Genomic DNA, 25,520 nt, shown 5'->3' on the forward strand with positions numbered 1-25,520 from the left:
AGGTTTTATTTACAGTTAAGCAGTATATAAATTTTGTTAAACAAATTGTCAAATTAACAAACAGCTGTTCAAGCAGCTTTGAAAGTATGTAGTCATAGAAAACCTTACGCGAAGGCTTGAACTAACTTCAATAAAATGATTCACCCAATGCAGCCACGTTACCTGATAGTTGTCATTCAAGAATAAATTCAATGGTGATAACACAAGCTGTAACATAGTTTCCTTGTATCCTTTTTTCATCTCAAAGCACAACCTTTCCAAGAAAGCTGTGGGACATTCAGGGCCCTCACTGTTGCAGTGCTGCAGTACAAAACACCAAAAATGCCATCAAATGTTGTTCAATGGAATATAAAAGCTGCTCAAATAGTCAAATTACGAAAAGGACTCGCAACACTCTTCAAATGGAGCAGGCCACATAGGGAAGTAATCCAATCCCATAAATCAGAATCATATCTTAACTATTTGTGAAGATCCTTGAGTGCTGTATGGCAGAAAGTTTGTGGCCCCCCTCCCCAATACAAGCAGCAATGTCCCTATGATGGCACATCTCTCTAGGGCCAAGATCTGAAAGAGTGGGCTTCTGGTTGTGACACATGCCTACATCTATGTATGGGTGCACATAAGACAGAGATGTCCTTTAACACTGTCCATTGAAATGGGTCTTGAAATGCAATTCAGAGACTAATTGACACTGACTGCTCCCAAGCAAAATAAAGTTCATGTAACTCTTAATAGCTAGCTTCTTGCCAACATTCAGCTGGTCACCTATTAGAGAAGTCTTTCCCAACAGATACAAGTTTCTTTGTAAGCCTGGAAGGAGAGCACATATTTTTTAAGTTTAAGGCTTAGTAAAATACGCCACAAGCAGCTGCCAGAAAGAAAGAGATCATGTGGGATATTTTATAGAAAGATAGAACCAAACTCTTGATAATGAACTAATTAATAAATGTGATTATTGGCACAATACAGAAAACTGCTGTGTGGCATCCTATGGAGAGGGAAGAAACATCAACAGTGTCTGTGAGAGACTCACTACTAAAATGGCTGCAGCTATTTGCAGCTTCTCCATAACCTTGTGGCTGCAGCAACATCATTACCAAAGAAAGGAGGGAGGGGGTGAGGCAGAGGTAAAAACTGCCCTACCTCAATAAGACATCCTTGTCCAAGGAACTATACATTGCTTTGTCATGTGCCTTTACAATATTTTCTATTGATGTGTCTGTACTACTTAAAGGGACACACCCAAGTCAAACATGACCAATACACCAAAGTCAGGAATTCTCTTTTTCTATGTGCGTACTTATTTTTTTAAACAACCCAGCGCACATCTGATGCTTGCAGGTAAACAAGGCACCCAAAGCACTTACCACTGGCAGTCGCCCATGCACTTTGTACACATTAACAAGCACGGTAATATCCCAAGGTCGCAAAGTGAGGGGGTGAGCATGTCTGGCTGATGTGTCGCTCTCCTTTTTGTCAGCATCAACTCCTACTGCAGTCCACCCAGAGCTTGAAGAAGTTGACATGGACAGTACAGGGCTGGAAATCACTTCCTCAAAATCAGTGTACATGTCATCTTCACCGAAATAATTTTCCTGGCAGGACCAATTAGCAAAACACATCATAAAAGAGCATAACGTAAACCTTTGACACCACAATAAAGCTCCTTTCCCACAATCCATTTAAACTAATCAACAAGCTTTCATTTTTAAACTATATATGAATAGTTAGTATGATCGGGGTTAAGTATCTTATCACATGCTTCAGAGATGAAAAGCTTCCAATTACCAAGCTTTTTAAGCAACGAGGAAGGCTGATTTGACAATAACAAAAATATATTCATTATTTATAAAGCACCCAATACTAGAGCAAAACAGAACAAACTGCAAACACTTAAAACTTGGTGGTAGACTGCTCTGCTCACAATTTCTGCTATCGCCCACATGAAAAGGCAGCACACGCTGACCCATATCTACACAGAAACATCACACTCAGTTCCCCAAGCCAGAACCATCTAGACTTTCCTTCACACGGTAAAATGACTCATAGATCAAAACATTGCTTGTTCCATGTGCTTTAATAAAGGTAAGACCAGCGAGTCCATCATACCTTTATAGAAAGGAAGGCTTTCAAAAGAGGCCCATATAAAGTTATATGGGAGTCTGGAGAGAGTTCCAGTTCTACACGGAGTCTGTCCGGTGGAAGCTCTGAGGGGTCAACAGGGTGACGGGAAGAACCGGAAGGGGATATACCCCTGTCTGTCATTTTCTGTGATGGTCTCGATGCAGCTAAGATTGATTCTTCCATTTCTGACACTTGGGAGTAAATGAAAATAATTTTGCACAACAAGCTAAAACATTTACAGATTTATAGTTATAAAAACTCAAGGAAGCTTTAACGTTTGATATCAGGTAGGCAACTTCACTGTATTCCTTACAGCACCTGCTGAAGACATTCTTATTTAGACAAGTCTACCCAGATGTTTAGAAAGTCAGCAGGAGTTTTAATTTGTTTTAGTCTGTTTTATTGCATTTTTTACCTGTGTGTTTTAAATTACAGCTGTAATTTTTTTTAGTGATAATTTTAATGTTTTACCTTTTGGGATAAACAAAGCAGTTGAGTTTGAGTTTTTTCCTACGATAATCAAGTGGTATGTAAATTGTATTTTTTTAAAAATTAGCACATAATGTTTTATGCTTTTAGACCCTATATATTCACTGAACAAAGTATGGGTTGTTGCTGTAATTACTGCTATGCAGAGTAAGCCCCATGAAATTAATGGTCATGACTAATTGGCATCTATTAATTTCAGTGGGTTTACTCATAGGTAACATAGGTTAGGAAACCATGGCAGGAAAAAGGAGTCAAGAAAACTTAGGACTGTTATTAAGTACGTATACTATGTACTTCTGAACAAAAAGTTTCTGCACTTTCTTTTTACTATGAGCAAAAAAATGAGTAACAAAGTGTACTTTTTGTCCTTCAGTCAACCACTGTCTAAGTAAGCAGAAAAGAAAAAAATATGTAAGCCACAAAAGTCATTAAAATAAAATGCAGGGCTCATGTTGCTCTATCAGTGACTTCTAGATGATCAGCTCACTCCCTATCATATTAAGAACAATTAATATCAGACTAAGACCATCAGAGGAACAACAAATAGCATTCACCAGTATAAAAGAAAGATGCCTCGGTCGTGCACTGAAAATTATTTATGGTCCAACATGTTTCAAGTTTTCTAGACCGTACAGAAACCCTTTAAGTTACCTTTTGAAAGTTTTAAATTTGTTGCCTCTGAAGAAGCACAAGATGCAAATTGTTTGGTATACGGCTTTAGTCAGAGACTAAAGTGACATAAAAAACCTGATAAATTCATTAATATATGGTATTGCTTTATTCAATACTTAAGTAATCAGGACCATCCAAAGTCTCAACCAGCCACACAAGGACAGTTATGGATTGACCTTCTGAGATTACTTGTGAAATGGAAAAAGAAATACAATGCAACATAGAAAATGTAAAAACAAATACAAACAAGTAAACTAGTTAACTTTGGTTACCTGACACTTTCTAGGGGTAATGGGTTCTTGTTACTGCTCTTTTTGTAAAAAAAAATGTAACGTATGAATACCTTGAAATCCAGGGCATGTAGCATATGTTTGTATAGTGGAAAATCATAAATTAAAGTTTTTCAATGCATCTTTGAGGTCACCTTCCTTCTACTTTTGATACGAACTCTACTGCTTGCATCCAAGGTATCCTGATTAAGTTCTATTTTCTCTTTCAAAATGATAACAGCTGCCATTTTCAACAGTTTGAAACATAATAGGGACAAAGTTGGCACTTACATGACTGCTTTAACTGTTCATCAGCCTTCTGGGGATAAATTGGATGCCACACATAGTCAATTGTGAGCATAATGCTTGGTACAGTCCAGCATTCAACCCAGCCAGCCCTTAAAAGAAAATAAAAGATTTTTGTAATAGCTGACTGCTTTATTAACCATTTTATAACACTGAAAGAAAACACAGGAACCTAGACGAATAGTAACACATTAGCTCCTGGTTACATTTTTGTATTTAGTAAGAGAAAGAGAACTCACTCTTCTTGAGTCAAGTTCCTCCACCTTTGTTTGCTTGGTTTTTGACCACTTTGACTATCAGCCGAAACGCAAGACTCAGGATTTGCTTTGTTAGGGTGACAATCTTTCACCAGCATAAAAAGAGAATATTTACTGGGGTGGCAGTCAGGTAGAAGTAAGTGAAGATCAAGACCTTCTCCCTGAAAATATAACATGAATATAAGACTTACACAATATCCATACAACAGCTGCGAAACCTTTATGGAAAATATTTTTGGCCTGAGGACTGGTATTTGCCCTATACCATTTTTGTACATTACTTTTTTGAACACATGTGCAACAAAATCATTACTTTCATGTGCAATTCATATCTACTGTTCTCACCAATCTAAGCTGAGTGTAGAGAGTAACATTTTCAAGGAATGTAATGGGGAATTTACTATTTTGTTCATAGTAAATAACATAACTTACACTTTTATAGAAGGAATAATACATCATAACATTTTTACAAAGAGTTTACTGTTTTGCACAATTACATAACGTATGATAAAATCAGTTACATTAAAGAAAATGCATATCACTGAAACAATCTCAATAAATTCACCGCAAAGCAAATAACTACACTTTCCTACTACTGTTAGTAAACTCATATATTCAAAGCTATACAAAAGGCACTGTGCTTATCATTCCAAATTGTTAATCTTCGTATTTCTATTATTATTTAACTGCAAGACTACAATTGTCACTGTGTGCATGCCTTTAGAATGAAGATTAAAATGCCTAGCCAAAGATATGCATGTTATGAAGAGTTATTCTCCAAGTAGAAATACAGTTATTTAAGGTTTTGGCCTTCAATTACTAATGCAGTTACTTAGCATTAGTCACACCAGCACTGCCACAGTCTTTTGAGATAACGGAGTAAAAGATAAAAAGCACTGGGAATATGCACTAAAGAATAATAATAATAAAAAAAAATTAGAACAGTTGTGATGAACTATGTCTCCTCAGGGTTTCTTTGCAAAGAACGAGGAGGCATATGGAATTTATTGTTTTAATAGTAAAGCCACTTACCCTTAAAGAGAACCTAGTGCTGCATGTGCTTGGAACAAAGTCAGTAAAAGGCAAGGAGAAAACTATGTTTAATGTTTCCCCACAGGCTGCAACATAAACTGCAAGAAAATAAAACGGGGGGGGGGCAAATATTAATTATTTGTTAAAATTCACTTTAAAAAGACCACACTAGTGCTTCAGCAGATATAAGAGAGGACAAAGAAAAGAGCTTTTTAACATTCCTCTTCCTAAACTAATTACACACATATATCACTCAGCTACAGAAGGTTAACAGAACAAGAAGAAAAACTGAAAGAATTTAATTCAATAGATATCATTTATATAGATAATGAAACAGCCTTTTCCATTTTTATTCAGATTCAAAAGAAAGCTTATTCAAGCAGCCACTTGATGCAACCACATTTTTCTCCTTACTGCAATACCAAGCACATTGACAGAGAGTGGTCCAGGGGGCACCCCAAGTCTTTTACACAGAGCCTCATGTCTTCTGCCCCAGCCCTTCCATCCCTTCTTTCTAACTTATTCTTTTTTTAAAAAAAAAAAACTTTACTTACAGAGTGACTTTTCCCACTGGCCTAAATTTGCATCTATATACATAAATAAGCATATGCAAATTGCAGGTAATTTGTGTCTTTTAAAGACGCAGCAACACATCTGTGTGGATCATTAAGAGAACAATGTGTCATCTGCATATTTCTGATCCGCACATGGCACAGCCATGCTGCTGTAACCAAAAAGCAGGACTGCATCAAATGCAGAAGAAAGGGACTAGACACCTGCAAGAGGAGGAAAAGGAAGGTGTGGTGCCATCAACCCTGGTGGCACCAAAGAGCAATGGAGCCGAAACCTATCACACATGTTTTAAATATGAGTGTTCCCACTCTTTATTTATTTATCATTGAACATATGATAGCATTCAACCAGAAAATATTTTTTAAAACTCACAACCAGCAAGGGGGGGGCAGGGAGCAGAGGAGAGTCACTCATCATCATTCATAATGAAGACCAATATGTTAAGACTGTAAATGACTTGATAGAGGGTGATGAGGTGTGACCTGTTCCCAATAACAACAGTATGAGTAGTACAACCACTGGAAAAGGACAGTTTCCCAGCATGAGAAAGTATCCAGAAGGCCCAAGATGCTCCCACAAATGACTGAGTCATGTACAGTCATGCTGTATCCTCGTAACTGATAGATTCAGGACATTTGGGCAAGCTATAACCTGAGCCATCCCTACGATGGTCACTGCCCTTGATGAAAAGTCATCTGGCATCGAAAACAGTGTGCTCACTGCAAGCACAGCCCTGAAAATGGCATATATCATCAGGCCACACTGGTGCCCAGAATCCTCTGCATGGACATGGGTTGGGCCCGTCATCCGTTCTTGCATTCCTGACTTTGGTTTTTGTCAAAGCAGGTGGATTTCCATCTGCTTATTCAGACGGCATATAAGCCACTCTTGTCACCTCTGAGTTTTGGAATACTCCTACTTGGAACAAGAGAACAGGCATCTTAGAATTGTGTTTGTACCTGCTTCCATTCCCCTTTTGATGAGTCAATACCTCTTCAATATCAATTGCTTTCTAAATGACAATAAAGGACAAGCGATACCCTCAGTGTTAAGGAATGCCTGAGAAAGGACGCCCAATGAATGTATGAGAAACAGCTCCCCTACTATGCTGGCAAATCCATACTTCCTGGTTAATCGCTACTGATTTATTTCCCCTTTCTGTGGAGCACTCTTTAAAATATACAATTAGCTACCCTGAAAAACAGTGGAAATTTAGTGACTGTAGGAACTGGACTCTATTAGTAGAACTAGCAAATGGCACTGCTACATCAGGGATTTAAAGGCTTTTCACAATTAAAGGGCGAAAGGAACTGAATATTATCATCAGATAAGAAGGAATTTGTTTTGGTTAAGCATGTATTACTGCTGCATATGGAAAGGAGTGTAGCATGCCTGCTTTAAAATTTTCTCACCATTTTCCTGTTGTTTTGTGGAACAATCAATCCAGTTGTGCTGATTTGCTGCCCAAATCATTTCAAATTGATGAAACATGATTTTAAAATTCCATGAATAGGGAACAAATGAGAAGATATCAGGAGCACTGTCACTAGACCAGTCCTGAATCAAATCTAAAAATAAAGGAGACGTGTTAATGCAAGTCACTTGTGGGAAAAGACAATTGTAAAACTGATTATATTTTGTTGCATTAAAAAGTCAGTTTCCTTACCTTTTCTGTTTCTTAATACACTAAAAAAACAACCCTGCCCTGTTGCAGTTTTAATCTATGCAATTTTTTCCTCAGAAATAAATCCCAATTTATTCAATGGGACGTACTGTTAAAGTTAAGTATGCAAAGGACCACACTGCAAAAGTCAGTTTTAGTGTTGTGTTTCCATTTTAGAATTTTGACTTCAGTTTTAAATAAGTATATTTTGGAAGACAAGAAATAATACACTTGAATGAGCTCTCGAAATTTAAAATATTACAAGTGCTGAACATTATGCAATTAAAGTAGTCCAACATTCTTTCCTTTTTTTGCAAAAAGAAGCAAAAATGACTGTGGAAATCACCTCTGCTTCTCATTTATTTCATTTTAACTTCATGTTTGGCTTAGGGTGTTTATAAAATGAGCTGCATTTACAGAAACCTTCAATTGTAAAAAGAATTAAATGTAATGTCTTATAATTTGAAAACGCAGCTGCAATTTTACACAGCTCAACTTCTATGGAATATTGTGGGAGATTTGTTAATATTTCTAATTTAACACAAACATATGCATCACGACAGTATAATTTCTGTGAAACATGAATCATTTAGATGGCAAGTGCACCAAAACCTCCTTACTGAAATTGCTGCGCAGGCATGTTTTTTCATGCTCTTGTGATATAAAAAAAAGTTCCACAGATGGGTTTGATGACTAAAGCAATAGGGAGTGAACAAGAAAATAGTATACATTTGTAACAATTCTGAATAAGCATACATCTATGCAAAAACACACCTCATATCAACGTTGATACCATTTGAAAAAGCAAAGTACACAAAAACAGAACAGTTACCTGAAAAGAAACTTTTCTGAGCAAATATAAAGTGGTAGGTTGCTTTGTAAACTTCAACTTCACACTGCCATGACTGTGGCATGTTCCATATCCGGGGGTAGCAGGCATTAATATGAAACTAAACAAAATAAACAAGCAGCAGGATTCACTCTTAATATGATGATTAACAGCCAAAATTAAATGACAACCATGTAATCAATGGGTAATTTAAAAATTATTTCTTCCTAAAATGAGCAGAGAGTTAACCCAGTTTACTAATGTTTAAGTCTGTCAAGTTAAAAGGTCAATTCCCACATGATTTATCTAAAAACATCTATAATAAATGAACTCAAACTATGTAATTTCGCCATCTGCTTTCACTGTAAAAATATCAAGCGGCTTTCAACCTAAAGTTTTTTGTATTAAAAAAAGGACACACCCCTGTACAAGAAGCCTGCTAAAGCTGGAAGACCAGATTCTGAGACAGCAGCAGCAATGAAGTATTTAGCAGAACTGGTGTGGTATCTTGAAACGTGCAGCAAGTTCCAGAGACTGAAATTGGCAAGATGGGATGTTCACAAAGACAGTGACAAATCCTCACACTGGCTGAAGGATCAGAAGAGGCTTTGTGGGCAAGGCAGACTGAATGAAAAGTTCCAGAAGGCAGGATTAAGCTAAGCCTGATACAGAAGCTCCACAATCAGAATCTCTGTGCTGTTTGGTTTGGTTTGCTACTTTGCAGTCCAATGCAGGTGCTCTGAAGACCAGGAAAGGGTAATAATGAAGGCAAAGAATCCTTAACATACACCCAGGCTAGACCTAGCCAGCGTAGTCTCTGTGGGGCTGCTCTCAAAAACTGAAATGTGCAACTGATGCAGAATGTAGCAGCCTAGAACCTACATACCAAAGAAGTGAACATCTGGAATCACTGGTTCCAGTTTAATTTATTTTAAATCCCTTAACTCCCTGTTTTTTCCCAATAATTCCTTACATTCAGGTAAGTTTCAAAGCAAATTACAGTAGAAATCACTCAGATGCTTATGCAAAAGAATACTTACTGCCAACATTTCTGCTTCTAAGAGAGTCCGGAACTGCATACTGCTGGTGGCATCTATATGCAAAAGCTGTCCTTTAATAGTAGGAGAATAACCTAGTAAACAGAACCAAAAAATTCAAGAACTGCTGCTATGTCTTTCTTCATTTTTTAAAGAAATGTAGTGGTCCCCCCAGTCTATCAGTGCTAACCACATAGCATGGACTGATAGAATTAAAAATTAAGATTTTTTAGATGAGTCTTCTACTCGGTTAAAAAAAAGAATCTGATGCTGCAAGGGAGTGGAGCATCTTATGAGTACACAGAACAATTTTCCTTATCTACAGTGTCCCTGCAATAGGAAAATTTGCAAAGAAGTATACAAAGAATACAACCAAAGGTGTCATATCTTGAGTTCATCGCTTATTAATTCAGAACGATCAGCATGATAGTTCTTTAATGTTCCAGATCATTCATATACTTAAAAAGTAAAACTGTATCTCGCTCCCAAGTAGATAGCACTGGAACTAAAATTCACAAATCTTAAGAAAGTATAGAAGCCAACAACAAAAAAGTTTTAAACAATGAATGCAAGCTGCGGACAGACATAGATCCACAGACTGTATATTCGAAAGGGACCATGAGGGTCATCTAGTCCAACCCATTCCAACGCAGGAATTATTTTGAGAAATTTCTTTGGTATTACTGAAACTCAACCCTAACACATGTAATCTTATTGAACCAGGTTCTGCAAGTTAACTGTTCTTCTGGAATTATTTCAACATAAACCGCTTTCAGTCTCAACCTACCATCTTCTGCTACAGTCATGGGAATGTTAACCTCCAAATAAGAGCCTGCTCCAACGTTTACATGAACAGCATTAGTTTCCTGCCAATAAAAATCAGACATTATTTTGATTATTTGAACTCAGGCTACATCACGACTCAAGTTATCACTTTAGAAACTTCCAGGATTTATGAAAGGGAACTAGTAAACCACAGCTGATTAAAAGCTTGATATACATTTAAAAAGTAAAAGAAAAACTCAATGAAGCTGAAGAAAAGCATGAGGAGTATTCATCTGAAGCTATAAGAACGGCAACAGATAACAGCTAGACAAATTAATGTTTGCTCATGAACAGCATACTATATTTAGTGGTTATGATTCAACAGTCCTCGCCAAGGTGAGCATTTCACTTTGTGAAATTTTATTCACAACCAGACGGGTGGAAATATTGTTAGTAATTTAAGTAGTATATTTTGGTAGGTTACGATTTACGTGATCAGCCAAAATATATTGGATATGAATATTTATATATATTCAAAAACAGAATGACAAACAAAGAAAATTCCATTTTATTTCAGAAGACATCTTTCAAAACTTGAAATAATGATATTTGAAAGACTAATCTAAAAAATATACATGTATATTCCCAAATCTCACATGTAGATATGTCTTTCCTATTTACCCTATTTTTTGTGAAGAGCAGATCAATAGTGGCATCTGCAATGATATTCATACGGAGCTCAAAAGCAAGGATTTGTCTTGGCTTCCCAGGCTGTGGAATTTCTGAGACTTTCATGACTTGGTAATCTGGTGGGAAAAAGAATTTCCACAAACAGTCCCTACAAAACAACAGCAGAATATTAATTCAGTTATTCATCTAGAAATGAATATGAGCTATTTATATATTTTCTCTAAGACACTCTACACAGCACACAAGAAGCAAGAACGTGAACTGGAGAGTGAAAAAATATGTGTTTTGCTATATTTCTCAAAAGGCTTGATTAGTGAAGCTATATTCCAGATTTATCTTAAGGCACTATAAAATTCAATTACCCTAGAAACTGAAAATAGAAATAAGAAAACAAAAAGATTTACACAGCTGACCTTGTGAAGTTAACTAATGAGATTTTAAATAAATCAATGTTATTTGAAAGTTACAGTAAGCATCCAACAAATGCTAACGTCAAAATATAAGAACCTCCTATATAGAAGAACCACTGCGTCCTCTCAACAGTGCATGTGAACATACATAAAATGCAATTCTGTACAGAAACTGATCCTGCTCCCTAGAGCAGTAAAGGACAACAGGCTGTAGAAGTGAAGCATGCTACCTATCCCTGCCTTGTTCAGCACAACTTACTCAAGATGAAGTTGCTGAACTTCAACAAAATTGTCCAGAGAAGGGGTGGAAAGCTACAGACCATGGCCTAGTTTTATTGCAGGGGGAGCCAGGATGGAGAGGGGGAGAGGGGGGAAAAACAGAATGGGCAAAAGCCAAAATGGATGAAGCAATGGAAGGTGGAGAAAACTCTCTGGAAGCAAGCAATGTTGACCTATGGCAAGAGGGCTTTAACTCTCCCCTGACAACCCACTGCATGGAGAGAAACAGAAAGAAAGTGGCGCATCTATTTTTGGCTTTACAGTCATACCTTGGGTTGAAGTAGCTTCGGGTTGAGTGTTTTCGGGTTGCGCTCCGCGGTGACCCAGAAGTAATGGAATGCATTACTTCCAGGTTAGGCCGCTCAGGCATGCGCAGACTCTCAAAATGATGTCACACGCATGCGCGGAAGTGGCGAATCACGACCCATGCACGTGCAGACGCAGGTTGCATTCGCTTCAGGATGCGAACGGGGCTCCGGAACGGATCCCGTTTGCATCCAGAGGTATCACTGTATACCCTTCTTGCCCACTGTTGACTTTGGCCCTGCCCACCACTGCCAAGGGAATACAGCCTTCATTAGAAAGAAAAAGTTATCCATACCAGACCCTGAGATCGTAATCTGAGGTCCTTATTCATGTGTCCCCTCCACAAGAAGTCCAAAGGGTGGCAATACAATAACAGGCCTTTTCTGCAATTTGGAATGCTCACCTGACACCATCTTTATATAACTTCAGGTGCCAGGCAAAAACTTTCCTCTATAACCAGGCCTTTGGCCTTCTATATGTAGCCATTTAAAAGTGGGATGGATGTTTTTAATGTATTTCTTTTTTCTCTTTGTTTAATGTATCTATGTGGGGATTTTTATCTGGTTGGTTGAAAGTTGCTTTGGGTTGCTCTGGGCAAGATAAAGCGACTAACAAATTCAATAAGTAACAAGAAGAATCATTCTGAAACACCAATCTGCTTTTGAAAAGCCAAGTTGTGTTCCTCAAACAGGCGAACAGCACCGTGGACTCAGTGGCAGCCTTACATAAAGTTATTCAAGACTCAGGAAGGAAAATCCCTACGAACAGATGAAATGAGTTTCCAGGGAAGCACTACTGTTCATTCACCACTGAACATGAAGTTGTCTTATAAAAGAGCTATATGAGACCTCTGTAGCCCAAAACTTTTAGAAGACATCTGGTGCAGAAGCCTTCCTTTTAAAATTATCAAACTGGGATATGTCTAATCTCTGAACAAACAGCTAGACTCTAAACATGCAGGTGCATGAACATGGGTGTGAACTACAGAGAAAGCAAAATTCATAACAGAGTATAATACAAGCAAGCATTTTTTTTAAAAAAAAAAAGGTTGATGTCCTCAAACTCTAGGCACATGAAAGTAGCTAGGACAACTTTGCTGGAAAATCTGTTTTGATTATATTCTTCATTTTTTACAATAGATATAAAAACAAAATAATTAAACAACAGTACCTTTGCCTGTCAGCCCATGGACCATAGTTGAAATCTGTTCCTTTGCCACAAACTATATCTAATCCCCAACAGGGCGGGAGGTCTTGCAATTTACTATCCTCATTACTTGTTTCTCCTTCATTAGTTTCCTCTGATTCTTCTGGTACAAGCCCTGTATTTTAGAAAACAGCAGAAGCATTTTAAATATAACAAATATTCAAGCAACATATCATCAGTAAACTACTACCAATTAACATAGAACCATTTACTTATTACTATGCAATTAATATATGGAGTGCTTTTTTTTCTAGAGAAGAGGGTAAGGAATGTTTCCCTGTCCCTCCTGCATGCGTGCCAACCAAAGACACAGGTCTGCTCTGTGGATGGGCAGAGCTAATGCGCAACAGGGAAGCTTTCCTGCCCATCAGTTCTGCAAGGTGTCCTGTCCCTGCTGCTTGCATGAAAACTAGTTAAAACTAGTTAAAAGTAACTACCAGAGGCTAGAGGGGCTGGGATGCTTTGGGGTGACTTGAACACTCCCCCCTCCCCCATACTATTTTCCCAATCTAAAAATGCCTACTTAGCAGCTGTTTACTAAGCAACTATGAGAACTACGTGCCTGTAACGAATTTTAGCCTCTGAGCAGAAACTGAACTTACCTGGTTCATCCATATAATAGTAGATATCAACATCATTTGATTGCATCACAACAAAACCTTCACCCATTAATCTTGGTGGTCTGTTAAAGAAGAAAAGGGGGGGGATATAAACACTGTACACTCTAAGCTTGTGGTTTATCTGGGTGACCTAACCAGGAGCCCAGGTTCAGATCCACATTGCACCAAACCGTGGCTCAACTCAATTCAGCAGCAAAACAACCAAGGAGGAGCAAAGTGGCTGTAATCTCTCCCAGAGCCCGCACACTTAACATGATATGGTTTGGCTTAGTATGATATGCAAACCACAGAACAGAATTGTTACAGATTGTACTTTTTGATTTTATGGCCACTTGGTCCCATTTTACTCTTAGCGATAACACTTCATATATCTGATGTAGTAGTCCCCACTCAATAAGTTAAGTCTTTAAAAGACTAATTCCTCTGGTAGTTGCCAACTTTCCGTAGAAAGAAAACCTGTAACACTATTTTGAAAACACACCAGGCTAGTTTAAAACTCCAGTTGCTATAATGAATTTATTAAGATATCCAGTTAGATAAAAATTGATATCTAAATCAAGATAATCCAGTGTTAATCAACCATAATGGCAAAACTCTTATGTTTTCACCTTCTACGCTGAAGACTTGATTTGCCTTTCTTTTGCTTTACCCTTGCTCTATATTCACTCTTTTAATTTGCTAATAGTTTTCCAGCTAAAATAGAATCTGGGCCCACAGGGAAAGACCATCTTCAGTAATTAGACCAATAGGTATAACAAATCCATACAAAAAAGAGCAAAACAATGTTACCCTGAGAATGACATCCACATTTTATAACTATAAAGAAAAAATCCAGTTATTTTGTGACTTTCATATGCAATAATTTCCCCAAAATGTAATTACTTTAGCCAATTAATTGAGCCATGTATAGTAGCTTCACTTCTTGAACATGACCTTGCTAAAGCAATACATGATAATTTCAGAATACACCTTCTCACTGTGCTGTCTCATATTACACTTAATTTGTAGTCAATAGAAAACCAGTGTTGCCTCGCTTGGTCATTTGCTTTACTGCAAGTTTTAAACGATACAATTATTAATTTAGTTTGGCAATTTTGATTGCTTAGTATGTTTATACATGTTCACTTTCACAATGGTGGGTGACTGATGCAAATAAATTATCCATCAATTAATCTGTGGGATAGAAAGCCTAATTTTTATAAGATGTGCATGTAATAATATTAAAGTTTGCAACAGTTCACTATGACTTGGATCCAGACATACACTTTCATCTCATTGAAATCAATGGGCCAAGTTAGTCACCACTAACTTAAATTCCATGGATTTCAGTGGGGCTAAAATGTGACTAACTTAGTATGGATTCAACCCTACTGATTTGTAATTTATTTAATCATTTTCAATTTTTTCAAAATATATTTCTTTTCAATTTCTAACTGCTTGCAGTTACACTAGTTTTGAAGCGTTGAAACCTTAGAACTAAATGTTTAGCCTCATTTGAGCTTCAGAAAGAATAACACCTCTCATGATTATGACAAACACACATTGAGTCACTTAGAAGGTAACTTTATAGTTGTGTGGTGATTTTATCTTGTTATACAATATTCAGTGAAATGAGAAGCCGAGGTGAGGCTTCTATGTAGATCTTTACTAATACGTACGATACCAATTACTATACCAATTCCTTCTAAAATATCAAGTCAAAATTATCTTATATCAGCAAGCAAGGATTAACATAACTAATTCTAATGTCATTTTAAAAATACAGTCAACAAAAACATGCTGGGGGTCCACAAGTTAACCACCCCTCACTAATGCTCCCCTTTAGTGTTGAGTGTTTATCCCCAATTAAAATTGTGCATTAATATTTGAAGGGTACTTGAGGATGCACAGTGGTCCTTTGTATGAAGAGTTTTGGACCCAATTTTGTATACACTACATAGTACATTTTTCAAAATATTTTTCAAAATATTCCTACATAAACTGTAAACACTTACTCATCGTTTTGAAGGCCAACGTATCTTGGACTCGGAACAAGCATAACCCTCACATTTTCCAGTTTTCCTTTCACAATGTGCATAAATTGATCAAGGTGACTTGAAGGTGGTTTTGTGGTATATGTTAAGAAAGCATCATCAAAGTTAATGCAGATGGTTTGAGGCTGATAATGATTCCCAAAGGCTAAACGACCCTTAAATGAGTAAGACAATTAAATGTTAGCTTTTAATTCATCGTCATAAAAGTCATCCTTCTCAATTATTTCTTTATTATTGGTATTCTCTCCAGTTAGGACTATAATCAGTCCTGAGCAGCCCATTAGTGTTACAAACTTATAACCAGAATAATTGGGCTTTATTTCTTAATGAAAGGTTATTACACTTGAAAACAGCAAGGTTTTTGTACTGAAAACACAACATTTAGAACAAGAAGATTAGACTCAGGGAAACAACCAGCATGATTTTCAATCCAGGTCAATTCAATGAATGGCATTTACAATTTGCATATTTGTTTGAGAATAAAATACATCTCAGTTATGAGGCTGCCACTGCCAACAGGGCTATTCTCTTTGCAACATATTGATCCTAATTTCCACAAGGCAATCATTTCTCCAAGCCATCTAATAGCAATCCCTCACCAAACTCTTATAATGTCCTTCCAGAAACTATGGTATTAAAAAAACAATTTCTGAAAGACTTACTCAGAACCCTAAGGAATTCATGTGACAAACTTCTTATGTTGTCTAAATTAATTTTTTTATTATATAAAAGTAAAATATTATAAATTGCTACTAAAGTAGGAGGTCTTCGAACTGCAGAGAAAAAAACTAGGTAATCTGTAAACACAACGGAATATTTCACTTACTGTGCTGACATTGACTTTGATCACAGGAATAAGAGATCTCCATGATGATGAAGGGTCGTGTGATTCACTTTTTACTTTAACACTGAGGATGGAAACATACTTAGATTTATATAATTAACACATTCAAAAAAATATTTCACTGATGCGCCAAACATACATGGAAGTCAGACAAAAAAAAGAAATGGAATCAAATTCCTGATACTCTAAAGCATATTGAAACTGACTACAGAAAACACAAGAGTTTTACTAAGTACTGTACCTTAAAAAGCCAAGTGCACACAACATACCAACCTATCAACTTATTTATTTATTTATAATGGGGAGTCTCACAGCTTCACAAGATGTGATACAAGGAAGGGGTTTTTGCTGCTTCCATCTAGGCATTACACAGTAACATTTCCTTTCTCCAATTTTTACTTAAGTAAAAATGACTTTATAGCAGTCATCTATTGCACGAAAGTGACTGATTTGGGTAATTCTCTTAGGCCATTAAACCCCTGGATATGCTCTCTGCTAAAGTTAATTACAATTACTCTAAAGAGAAACACAAAACAGAACAGATGTAGGTAATTCCATCGACCTTTAAAAGTAACTGCAACTGCAATATGCAAGGCCATTACCAGCATTCTAAAATTCACTTTCTATTTAATGTCCCCATTTATTTACTTATAAAACTGTTGTCATCCTACACCTTCCATACCAATAGGACCCTCAGGGAAGCTAGCAATTGATAATAACAATAAAAGCACGAACAATTTAACAGTGGCGTAGCATGGGTTGTCAGCACCCGGGGCAAGGCAAGTAATTTGCACCCCCTAACCCGTGGATTTGCGCCCCCTAACCTTACCCCCCAGATGTTGCGCCTGGTGCGCCCGGCCCCCCCTGCACCTCCCATGCTACGCCACTGCAATTTAAAACACAAAAAGCTAGCAAAACAATACTGACAAAAAAGTAGCAAAGACCTGAGACAAAGAACAACACAAAAAATTGAAACATAGTTGTTTAAACAAGAGTACCTTAATCTGATAACTAAATGTAACCAAGATCTATCTATCCAGCTTTCATGAAATAAATGATTACACAGACTGGGCACCGCTGTCACTTATTCCCACATTAAATGGGGCAGTGGACACACACGCATAAACACAGTGTCCCTTCCACAGGTAGAGATTTAGATCATGTCAAAACAAAACAAAAACATTTTTTTATTTAAAAAAGGGAGTAATAAAGTTAACAAATACTGCTACTCTTACTTCAATAGTGGCACCGTTCAGTTCTGACAGAGGTGTATATAGTAAAAGTGCATGTCCCAACTATGTTGAACAAGCAATGCTCTGTGCTATATTCCACATTTCAGAGGGTTAGATTTTCCAATATCAAACTTAATCACCTAAAAGCCTGAGGAGTTTATGCAGCTGAGTGGCCTTAAAAAATAGAGCAGTTTATGTTCAAACATACTCTTTAAGTAAGAAGAAGGTGCTACTTTATGGTCTTCAAGGAAGAGGCTAGTAAATCAACTGAACAAAAACGCAAAATGAAATAACTCAATCTGACACAATGTTCAAATAGATACTCAAGTGAATAAACCGCTGTACCTTTCCAGATTTGTGTGTGTTCGTTCTCTCCCATTTTCTCGTGCTTTCTCTTCTTCTTTCTTGGGAGGAATTATGGTTGGATCCAAACCAAATAATTCCTGAAGTTGCCCATAAAGGTCAGAACGATTATACACATGAAATTCAAAATCATTGACCATGATATACAATCTTGTTTCTGCCTTTGGGTCTGTAAAGGCAACAAAACAGGGGGGCTTTTCATGAGACAGCCTCAGAAAACGAAACACTTGTTTTGTAAAAACTGTAGTACGCACAAAAAAATATGTATACTAACAAATTTATAGACTAATGAAGTAACAGAGGTATACAAATGCCCAAAGCTTTAAAAATGGACTTTTGGGAGAATTAGCCAGTATGAATGACTGGCAAACTGAAGTTGAGGCCTGTAGATAACTACTCACTGTTTCACCTGTGGCTTTCCCCTATTACATCCTAGCACTGAAGTAAGGAAGAATTACATAGATTGTTTTAGGACTACATGGGCAGGTAGGCTACTTTTAAAATAAATGTTTCAATTATATAAAAACCCACACTGTGACAGTGACTGGAAATCTCCTTAGCAATAGACAGAAAAAGCTGAAGCATATTACAAATAGGTAAGGAAGCAACGTAGAACCTGGTGAGATCTTAAAGATTTACTGCATAATAACTTTTTCTTCTCAAATCCTCATTCAGCCTGTTTCTACCGTGATGTTTACTCATTATATGTATAGCTTATACTGCCACCCAATAGCACTGGGTTACCATATTCAACAAAAAGCAAGGTTTGTGTTTAAGTCCCAGCCTACTAGCCACAGCAAGTGAGTGCATGAAATTCCATTCAGGCAACTGAGCTGACAAAGCAGGCTACCAGAGGACGCAAGTCTAATGCTTCACACTCAACAAAGAAATGCGTAAGAGTTTTGTCCCTCCTCTGCCAGTCTATAACAAGGTAGAAACTTTCCCTCCTGCACCGTTTTGTGGTTCTGCTTCTTTTCCTCTTCTTTTTAGATGTAGCTGCCATTATGCCACGCCATCACTGCCATGGTTTCACAGTAGCCATTTGTTTTATGCCACACACACACCCCAGAGCACCCATTTCACAACTAGCATCCACAACACTTTCTCAAAAATCCAAATGTGCTGACTGGCTCCAAAAGATTGGCAACCCCTGGCTTATTATAAGGCTGACATAGAAACTGTTTAAAACTGCCAAATAACTCAATTCATGTCATAAATTCAAAAGACAACATTCAAAGCTATAAATGATCATATGAATCTGAACACCACTTGCTGGAGTTCACAAGCAGAAGATTGCTACTGTCCTGGTGTCAAGACAGACATCTGGGTGGGCAGAATAAAAAGAGCATGTTGGACTACATAGCTTTTGGTCTGATGCAAGAGGGTCCTTCATATGTTCTTCTATATAATAATGAAGCACATTAATGATATATCACATCTACATTTTCAAAAGCTATGACCTAGTTAAAACAATGTGGTTATAATTAACTAGTTTTTCTTTCTTTCTTTAAGACAGCCCTATTACTTATTTACTCAAGAGACCTGAACTCCTTTGATAATCCAGTAAACTGGGTCTCTTAAAGTAGATTATTATCTTGCCAACCACTTCTTTCTGCACTTACCTACAGAGACAAAAGTGAAAACCTACTTCTAGCCCACAATGGCCCGTATAGATAGCAAAATATAAATTACTAATTTTGAATGCTTTCTTTACATTTCAATGCAATGCAATGCAGCAAAGTTATTGCCATGAGCAATAAAGGACAGTGTTATCATTTTAATTTTTTAGTATGCTTTCAACTTCAAAGCTGTGGTATAGGAAATACACAAATCCAATTAGTCATTAAAAGTTTGTGAAATAAATTAAAGAATGTCTATCTTTTCTGATTTCAGATTAGAGACTCACATGCAGCTGTCATTTAAAAGATAAAATGCTTTAAGTATTTTTAAAAAGACATTAAGGGGCTACAGAGTGTACAGGTTGTTTTTACTATCAGTAAGTTTTCTTTAACTTGTTGTAATTATGCTACAGTTCTGGAGGAGCTGGGATCTGGCACAGTTTGTGATTAGGCGACTAGCTTTGACAGCTTTAGGAGTGAGTAAGATAAATTCATTAAGGATAGGTCTATCAATGCCTATATAGCTATTTGAAGACCTGTGAAACCCCTGCTTCCAAATACACTATGCCTCTGAATACCAGATGCTAGAAACAAATGGGGGGAGGAGCAGCTGCTTTCATGACCTATTTGAAAGGTTCCCAGAGGTATTCAACTAGCTACTTTTAGAAAGGTAAATCAGATGGAACTTTGGCCCAACCAGCAAATCTCCTCTTACGTTATTCTACTTTCTTTTTAATTTGAGACATGACTGGTGCATTTGCCTGCTTAAAACCTCTTAGATAACCATGTTGCAATCCTTGCAAGTTAGGATAGCTCAAATGAACTGAAACTCATGTAACCATAGAGATGCAGGTAGAATTTTATTAACATATGAGCCACATGGGAATAATTAAAATGCAAGACCAGAGAAGCAGTAAAAGAAAATATTAATTCAGCCCAGCTCTAACATGGAAATACTGACTCTGGTAAGAGTAAGCTACTAAATTAAGAAGATATACACCATTTAACCTTTAAAAGCTATTCAGTTTTTTTTGCTTTACTGAATATTTATAAGAATAATTTGTTTTTGTAACATACAAAGACTATTTATTCAACCCATGCAGAATTGCTCCTTCAACAGAAAATCCAGTAACATGTCTCTTTTGGGGGTGAAAACTTACCATGTTGCTTCTGCTTTGGATTGTACATCTTCCACCAACGAAATATAATAAAGCCATCTTGGATTCTGAAAATATTTTTACACAATTAGAAATAATAAGTACTCTTGTTATATATAACAAATTAGAAACGAAATGAAATTTATTACGGTCCCAGACCAGCTTCGGTGAATTTAAAAACTATTTCAAACAATGCAAAAACTAACAAACTGCCATTTTGGTTTTTATAAATGTATTTATGGTTCCTCTTTCAGAACCTTAAAAAGCACCATAAGCCACCTGACTCACTGTCACTCATCACTATTTGCCATTAACCCTCTATGCCCTGGACCAAAGATGAAAGTGAATGTTACCAGCATGGGGAGCTCACTATCTTAAAAAAGAGAAAGGAAGAGACCACTTAAGAAGTCCTCATATTTTTACAGAAATGGCTAACTTTACCCTGCGTTCATGCTTTTTCTACCACTACTGATGTCAAAATGGAATGCATCATCCAAAGCATATTAGAGCCTAGCATTATATGAGGATGAAGAAACATTTTAAAACAACCACTATTTTGAAACAAATGGTAAGCAAGGTTAAGTACCTAATAGACATATCTTCTGTAATGTAATATATTTCACGAACCATGACTTTTCCAGACAGGACAGAGAATGAGAAGGAACCTATATTAAAAATAAGATTTCTGGTAAGTCAATCATCAACATTACTAGCACAATTTTTTGTTACTTTAGCTTGATGAAAAGTGTAATATTATACTCCATTGGCAAGGGGCTACATTTGCGAAATTCAAGATATTCCGTAGAACTTCTCAGATATGTCAGTGGAAGGGCAAAAATTAAAGCAGGGGTAGGCAAACTAAGGCCTGGGGGCCGGATCCGGCCCAATCACCTTCTAAATCCACAGAAGGTCTGGAATCAGCATGTTTTTACATGAGTAGAATGTGTCCTTTTATTTAAAATGCATCTCTGGGTTATTTGTGGGGCATAGGAATTCGTTCATTTCCCCCAAAAAAATATAGTCCGCCCCCCCACAAGGTCTGAGGGACAGTGGACCGGCCCCCTGCTGAAAAAGTTTGCTGACCCCTGAACTAAAGCATCGAAGCAGGAATGGCAGGTGAGAAGCACATATCAAATAACCCTTCAATTCACAGCCTTGTCCTCATCAAAAGTGCAATTTTATGCCAGCCACAGACCTAGCTAAAGAAAATTCCCTGCCATTTACTTTAATGGGTGGGAAATAAAAATATAGAGAAGAGGTACGCTGTGTCAACTGCCCTAACCATGTCACCACAAACAAAAACACAGGATGATGTAACCTCTTACCCTATCACAGCACACCATCATCGCTATACAAAACTAGGAAAATTGTCTGTGCTCTCTGCAGATGTCCTGCTGTGGGAATTATGTAGGTGCTGTACTGTGTGGCCGCTATCCTTCCCTTTGCGTACTGTGCTTGTGAGGAGCATAAATGACTTGAATCCTTGCCTGTAGGGATGCCTGGCCTCTCATGGTAGCAGGGTCATTGCTGACTACATCAATGAAGCAGAAGAAGTGGGTGTTATGGCATCATGGTGTATTATGATGCCGGAAGTGTATCGGTGCATATCCTTGCAGTCATTAGTTCACTGGCTTCCTCCATGTCTTCTGCATTTCGGCCACATGTAAGCATAATTGCCAATGCAGTTTCTAACTGGTTGCCACTCACAGGCTTTCATATGTAATTTTTATATTTCCTAGTTGCGTGCTCTCTCTTCTCCTCCTATCTGGACACATAGGATACTGTGGTCATGCTGCCATTGTAGTAGCCACAGATCTCCCACCTAAAGTAATTTGGGTATAGAGTTGCTCTGCCTATCACACGGATGTCAGTGGGACAGCTAAGCATGTACTTACATCTCTCTCTTATTGAAAGCTACAAAACCTAAAGACATCTAACATTGGCTAGATGGTGGATTCTATTATTAACACAATATTTCAGTATGTATTCAATAGTATATTATATATTTCCAAGAACACTTACCAATATGGATGTAGCCATTTTTATGTAATCTATTAAGAACCAATGTCAAAATAAGGCCAATGTTCCGGGAATTGTAATAGGTTAGATAAATTATCCAGCCACAGGACAAAATTGTAGCTGCAAAAGAAATGATCATACGTTATAGAAAAGTGCAAATGCATTATTATGAAAGATAAAAGAACAATCATATTGAAAAACACACACACAAACCCAGCTGTAGCATTTGAAACTCTTCATTATGGGCCAGAGAGGGCTAAACTGCTTTATGGGAGCCCTGGACACCTCTGCTTTGGGTTCATTTATCACACAATATTAAACCATTTTTTAGCACTGCAAGTATGAACCTTGGCTTCTTATTGTTCCCGTTTCTCTTCTCCTTAGCAAAGTTGGAGGGAGAGTGGAAACATTTACAATGGAACCTTGAGTTGCGGATGTAATCCATCCCGGAAGAACATCCGCAACTTGAAGCGTTCGCATCCAGAAGCACCGCGTCTACGCATCTGCGCAGTGCAATATAGCACTTCTGCACATGCACGAACGGCAAAACCCAGAAATAAACATTCCGGTACTTCCAGGTTGCCGTGGGGCGCAACTTGAAAAGATGTAACCTGAAATGGATGCAACTTACCAGAGTTTGTTATGTCCAAGCCAAAAACTCTGGTTAGTGTGAAATATGTCTTACTCAAACAAACCACAATAATTCATAGTCCAAATTTGGCTTGTTTTAATATACCATATTTAACACTAATATAATTTGTCCAGATTCAGACACAATGACAAACACAGTTCAAACTGGAAGCAAATGCCTTCTCTCTCCTCATATTACACCGGAAGTGAGGGGAGGCGTACTTCTGCACATAACACCAAATTATGGTGCACTGTTACATGTGAACAGTCATTATTTGGCCTTAGTCAAACCACTATTGTTCAACCCCTCTTTCCTATATATAAAATGGAAGAGCAGTGGGGTTGAATACAATAAAACAGTAAAGCACTTTGCAAAGTGATGTATAATTATTGCAATAATGATAATAATAGTAGTAGCAGTTACAACGATACCAGCTTTGTCTCAGATATTGTTGCAGCATTGTATTCCAAATCACAAACTGCTCCTCTGAGGCACTGACAATGCTGCAAATTATCATGTTGGCTCTCAGCCAATGAGTTGTGTATGCAAAGGGACAGAACTTCTTAGGCAAATAAGATCTACTGATTTAGCCTCAGCAGCCCCCACAAAAACGGCAAACTGGGAAGAGACCACTGTTCAGTACTTTAAAAAGCAATGTTTTGCTCCAACTTTTCCAATTAACCAGTATAGCATGTTTGTTTTGGATGTATGTATTTAAGATGGGATATTTCACAGCATTCAAAATACATGAAATATTCAACAAAAAAACTGTTACATACCAACAAGAAGCCAAACAACATTGGAGTCATGTTCAGTAAGGAAATTTTCCAACTGGGTGATACTGGGAACAATGTTACTTTCGTTTCTTGGATCCATTGCTAGAATGTTGCAATAGGGTCGAGATGACTGAAGAGAGAAAAAATAATTACTTTTCAAAGTTATGAAGTAGCTTCATTCCTTATTACAAAGCATCTGCACATGTTTTACTTTGGATATATCTAATGCGTTTCAAACAGTTTTAAACTTTATAAGCTATCCGATCCTATGATTGCCTACTCTATAGCAAGTCCCACTGTGTTCAGTTATTCCCATATAAGTGTGCACAGAATTGTGGCAGTAAGCACATGTTAAAATCATGATAGAATTAGGAAGTTCTATGGCATTGTCAAGAAAGAAGAGGAAGGTAATGTTTTCAAGATCTGAAGTGCTTGCACTGTTATCACTTGCAAGAGTTCTTTGGTCAAGTTCTCTGCGTGACACAGTTCATTGGCTTGGAATTTTGTTGCCTTTCCCATGATAAAAAGACTTCCTTTCTCAGTGATGTTTACATTTTTTTTCTCCTGAAGATAATATTTTATGTCCTAACAACCAATGTTTCTCAAAAGCACCTTTATACACATTCTACACTGAGACGGCATTCTAAACCTTTTATACAATCTTTTGACCTCATTACAATAATTAGGTGTGATTAGCAGGAAGTAGTACAGTTAAACCCATTTTGTACATAGAGCTGGAATCCCAGCCAATGTTAGTTCTAGCATATTTTTGCTTTAGCTCAACTTCACAGTAATGTAAACAAAAACATTAGCTAAGCTTTTTTTTCTACTGTTCTATTTGGACTCCTGCTTGTATCACAAAGTGCAGTATTTCTTGCAATTAAAGGGTGAGCATACCTTTCATTTTTCTACTCGTTCTGACATATTTCTGAGAGCACAAACTCACAAATAGCCTACCAAATCCTTTCCTTTAATAGCAAACAATACATGCAGGCAAGTCTCAAGGAAAAAGTGTTCTTCTGACCAAGGAACAACTTCAAAATAAGTTACCAAAATTCCAGAGGAGTAGCCTTATTTGTCTGCTGCAAGAACCTGATGCACCTTAAAGACTAACAGATATGTTGTGGTATAATTTTTTACCGGTTAGAACCCACTTCATAAAATTCACTGGATTTTAGTTGGCCCTACATATTTGTCTCTCAAGTCTGCTCGAAGCTGGATCAGGAGGGTGGTCTGTGGGAGTGGTGTTGGGATCTTTAAATCTTTGTTCCCAGAACTGTTTCATTCAGCATCAGAACCCAACTCCCTTGCATTTGCTT

The 25,520-nt window shown here is 37.3% G+C and overlaps 1 protein-coding gene across 37 annotated transcripts in view; it reads right to left on the bottom strand.

Annotated features, from left to right (window-relative positions):
• The window catches only part of BLTP1 (bridge-like lipid transfer protein family member 1), a 102,815-nt gene that overhangs the window by 69,635 nt on the left and 7,660 nt on the right, over positions 1 to 25,520 (bottom strand). For all 37 annotated transcript variants that reach the window (XM_083755147.1, XM_083755148.1, XM_083755139.1 and 34 more), the window contains exons 2-21: positions 24,205 to 24,331; positions 22,798 to 22,914; positions 21,362 to 21,440; positions 20,779 to 20,843; positions 17,982 to 18,168; positions 16,387 to 16,468; positions 15,522 to 15,715; positions 13,510 to 13,589; positions 12,872 to 13,022; positions 10,698 to 10,854; positions 10,039 to 10,117; positions 9,255 to 9,346; positions 8,218 to 8,335; positions 7,135 to 7,290; positions 5,150 to 5,247; positions 4,100 to 4,278; positions 3,846 to 3,952; positions 2,110 to 2,315; positions 1,368 to 1,595; positions 163 to 300 (exon numbers count right to left, since the gene is read on the bottom strand). In XM_083755147.1, coding sequence (XP_083611273.1) covers positions 163 to 300; positions 1,368 to 1,595; positions 2,110 to 2,315; positions 3,846 to 3,952; positions 4,100 to 4,278; positions 5,150 to 5,247; positions 7,135 to 7,290; positions 8,218 to 8,335; positions 9,255 to 9,346; positions 10,039 to 10,117; positions 10,698 to 10,854; positions 12,872 to 13,022; positions 13,510 to 13,589; positions 15,522 to 15,715; positions 16,387 to 16,468; positions 17,982 to 18,168; positions 20,779 to 20,843; positions 21,362 to 21,440; positions 22,798 to 22,914; positions 24,205 to 24,331 — 2,640 coding nt within the window. The remainder of the gene's footprint in view (positions 1 to 162; positions 301 to 1,367; positions 1,596 to 2,109; positions 2,316 to 3,845; positions 3,953 to 4,099; positions 4,279 to 5,149; positions 5,248 to 7,134; positions 7,291 to 8,217; positions 8,336 to 9,254; positions 9,347 to 10,038; positions 10,118 to 10,697; positions 10,855 to 12,871; positions 13,023 to 13,509; positions 13,590 to 15,521; positions 15,716 to 16,386; positions 16,469 to 17,981; positions 18,169 to 20,778; positions 20,844 to 21,361; positions 21,441 to 22,797; positions 22,915 to 24,204; positions 24,332 to 25,520) is intronic.

Source organism: Podarcis gaigeae, assembly GCF_964106915.1.
Source record: "Podarcis gaigeae genome assembly, chromosome: 9".
In the NCBI taxonomy this organism is placed as follows: domain Eukaryota; kingdom Metazoa; phylum Chordata; class Lepidosauria; order Squamata; family Lacertidae; genus Podarcis; species Podarcis gaigeae.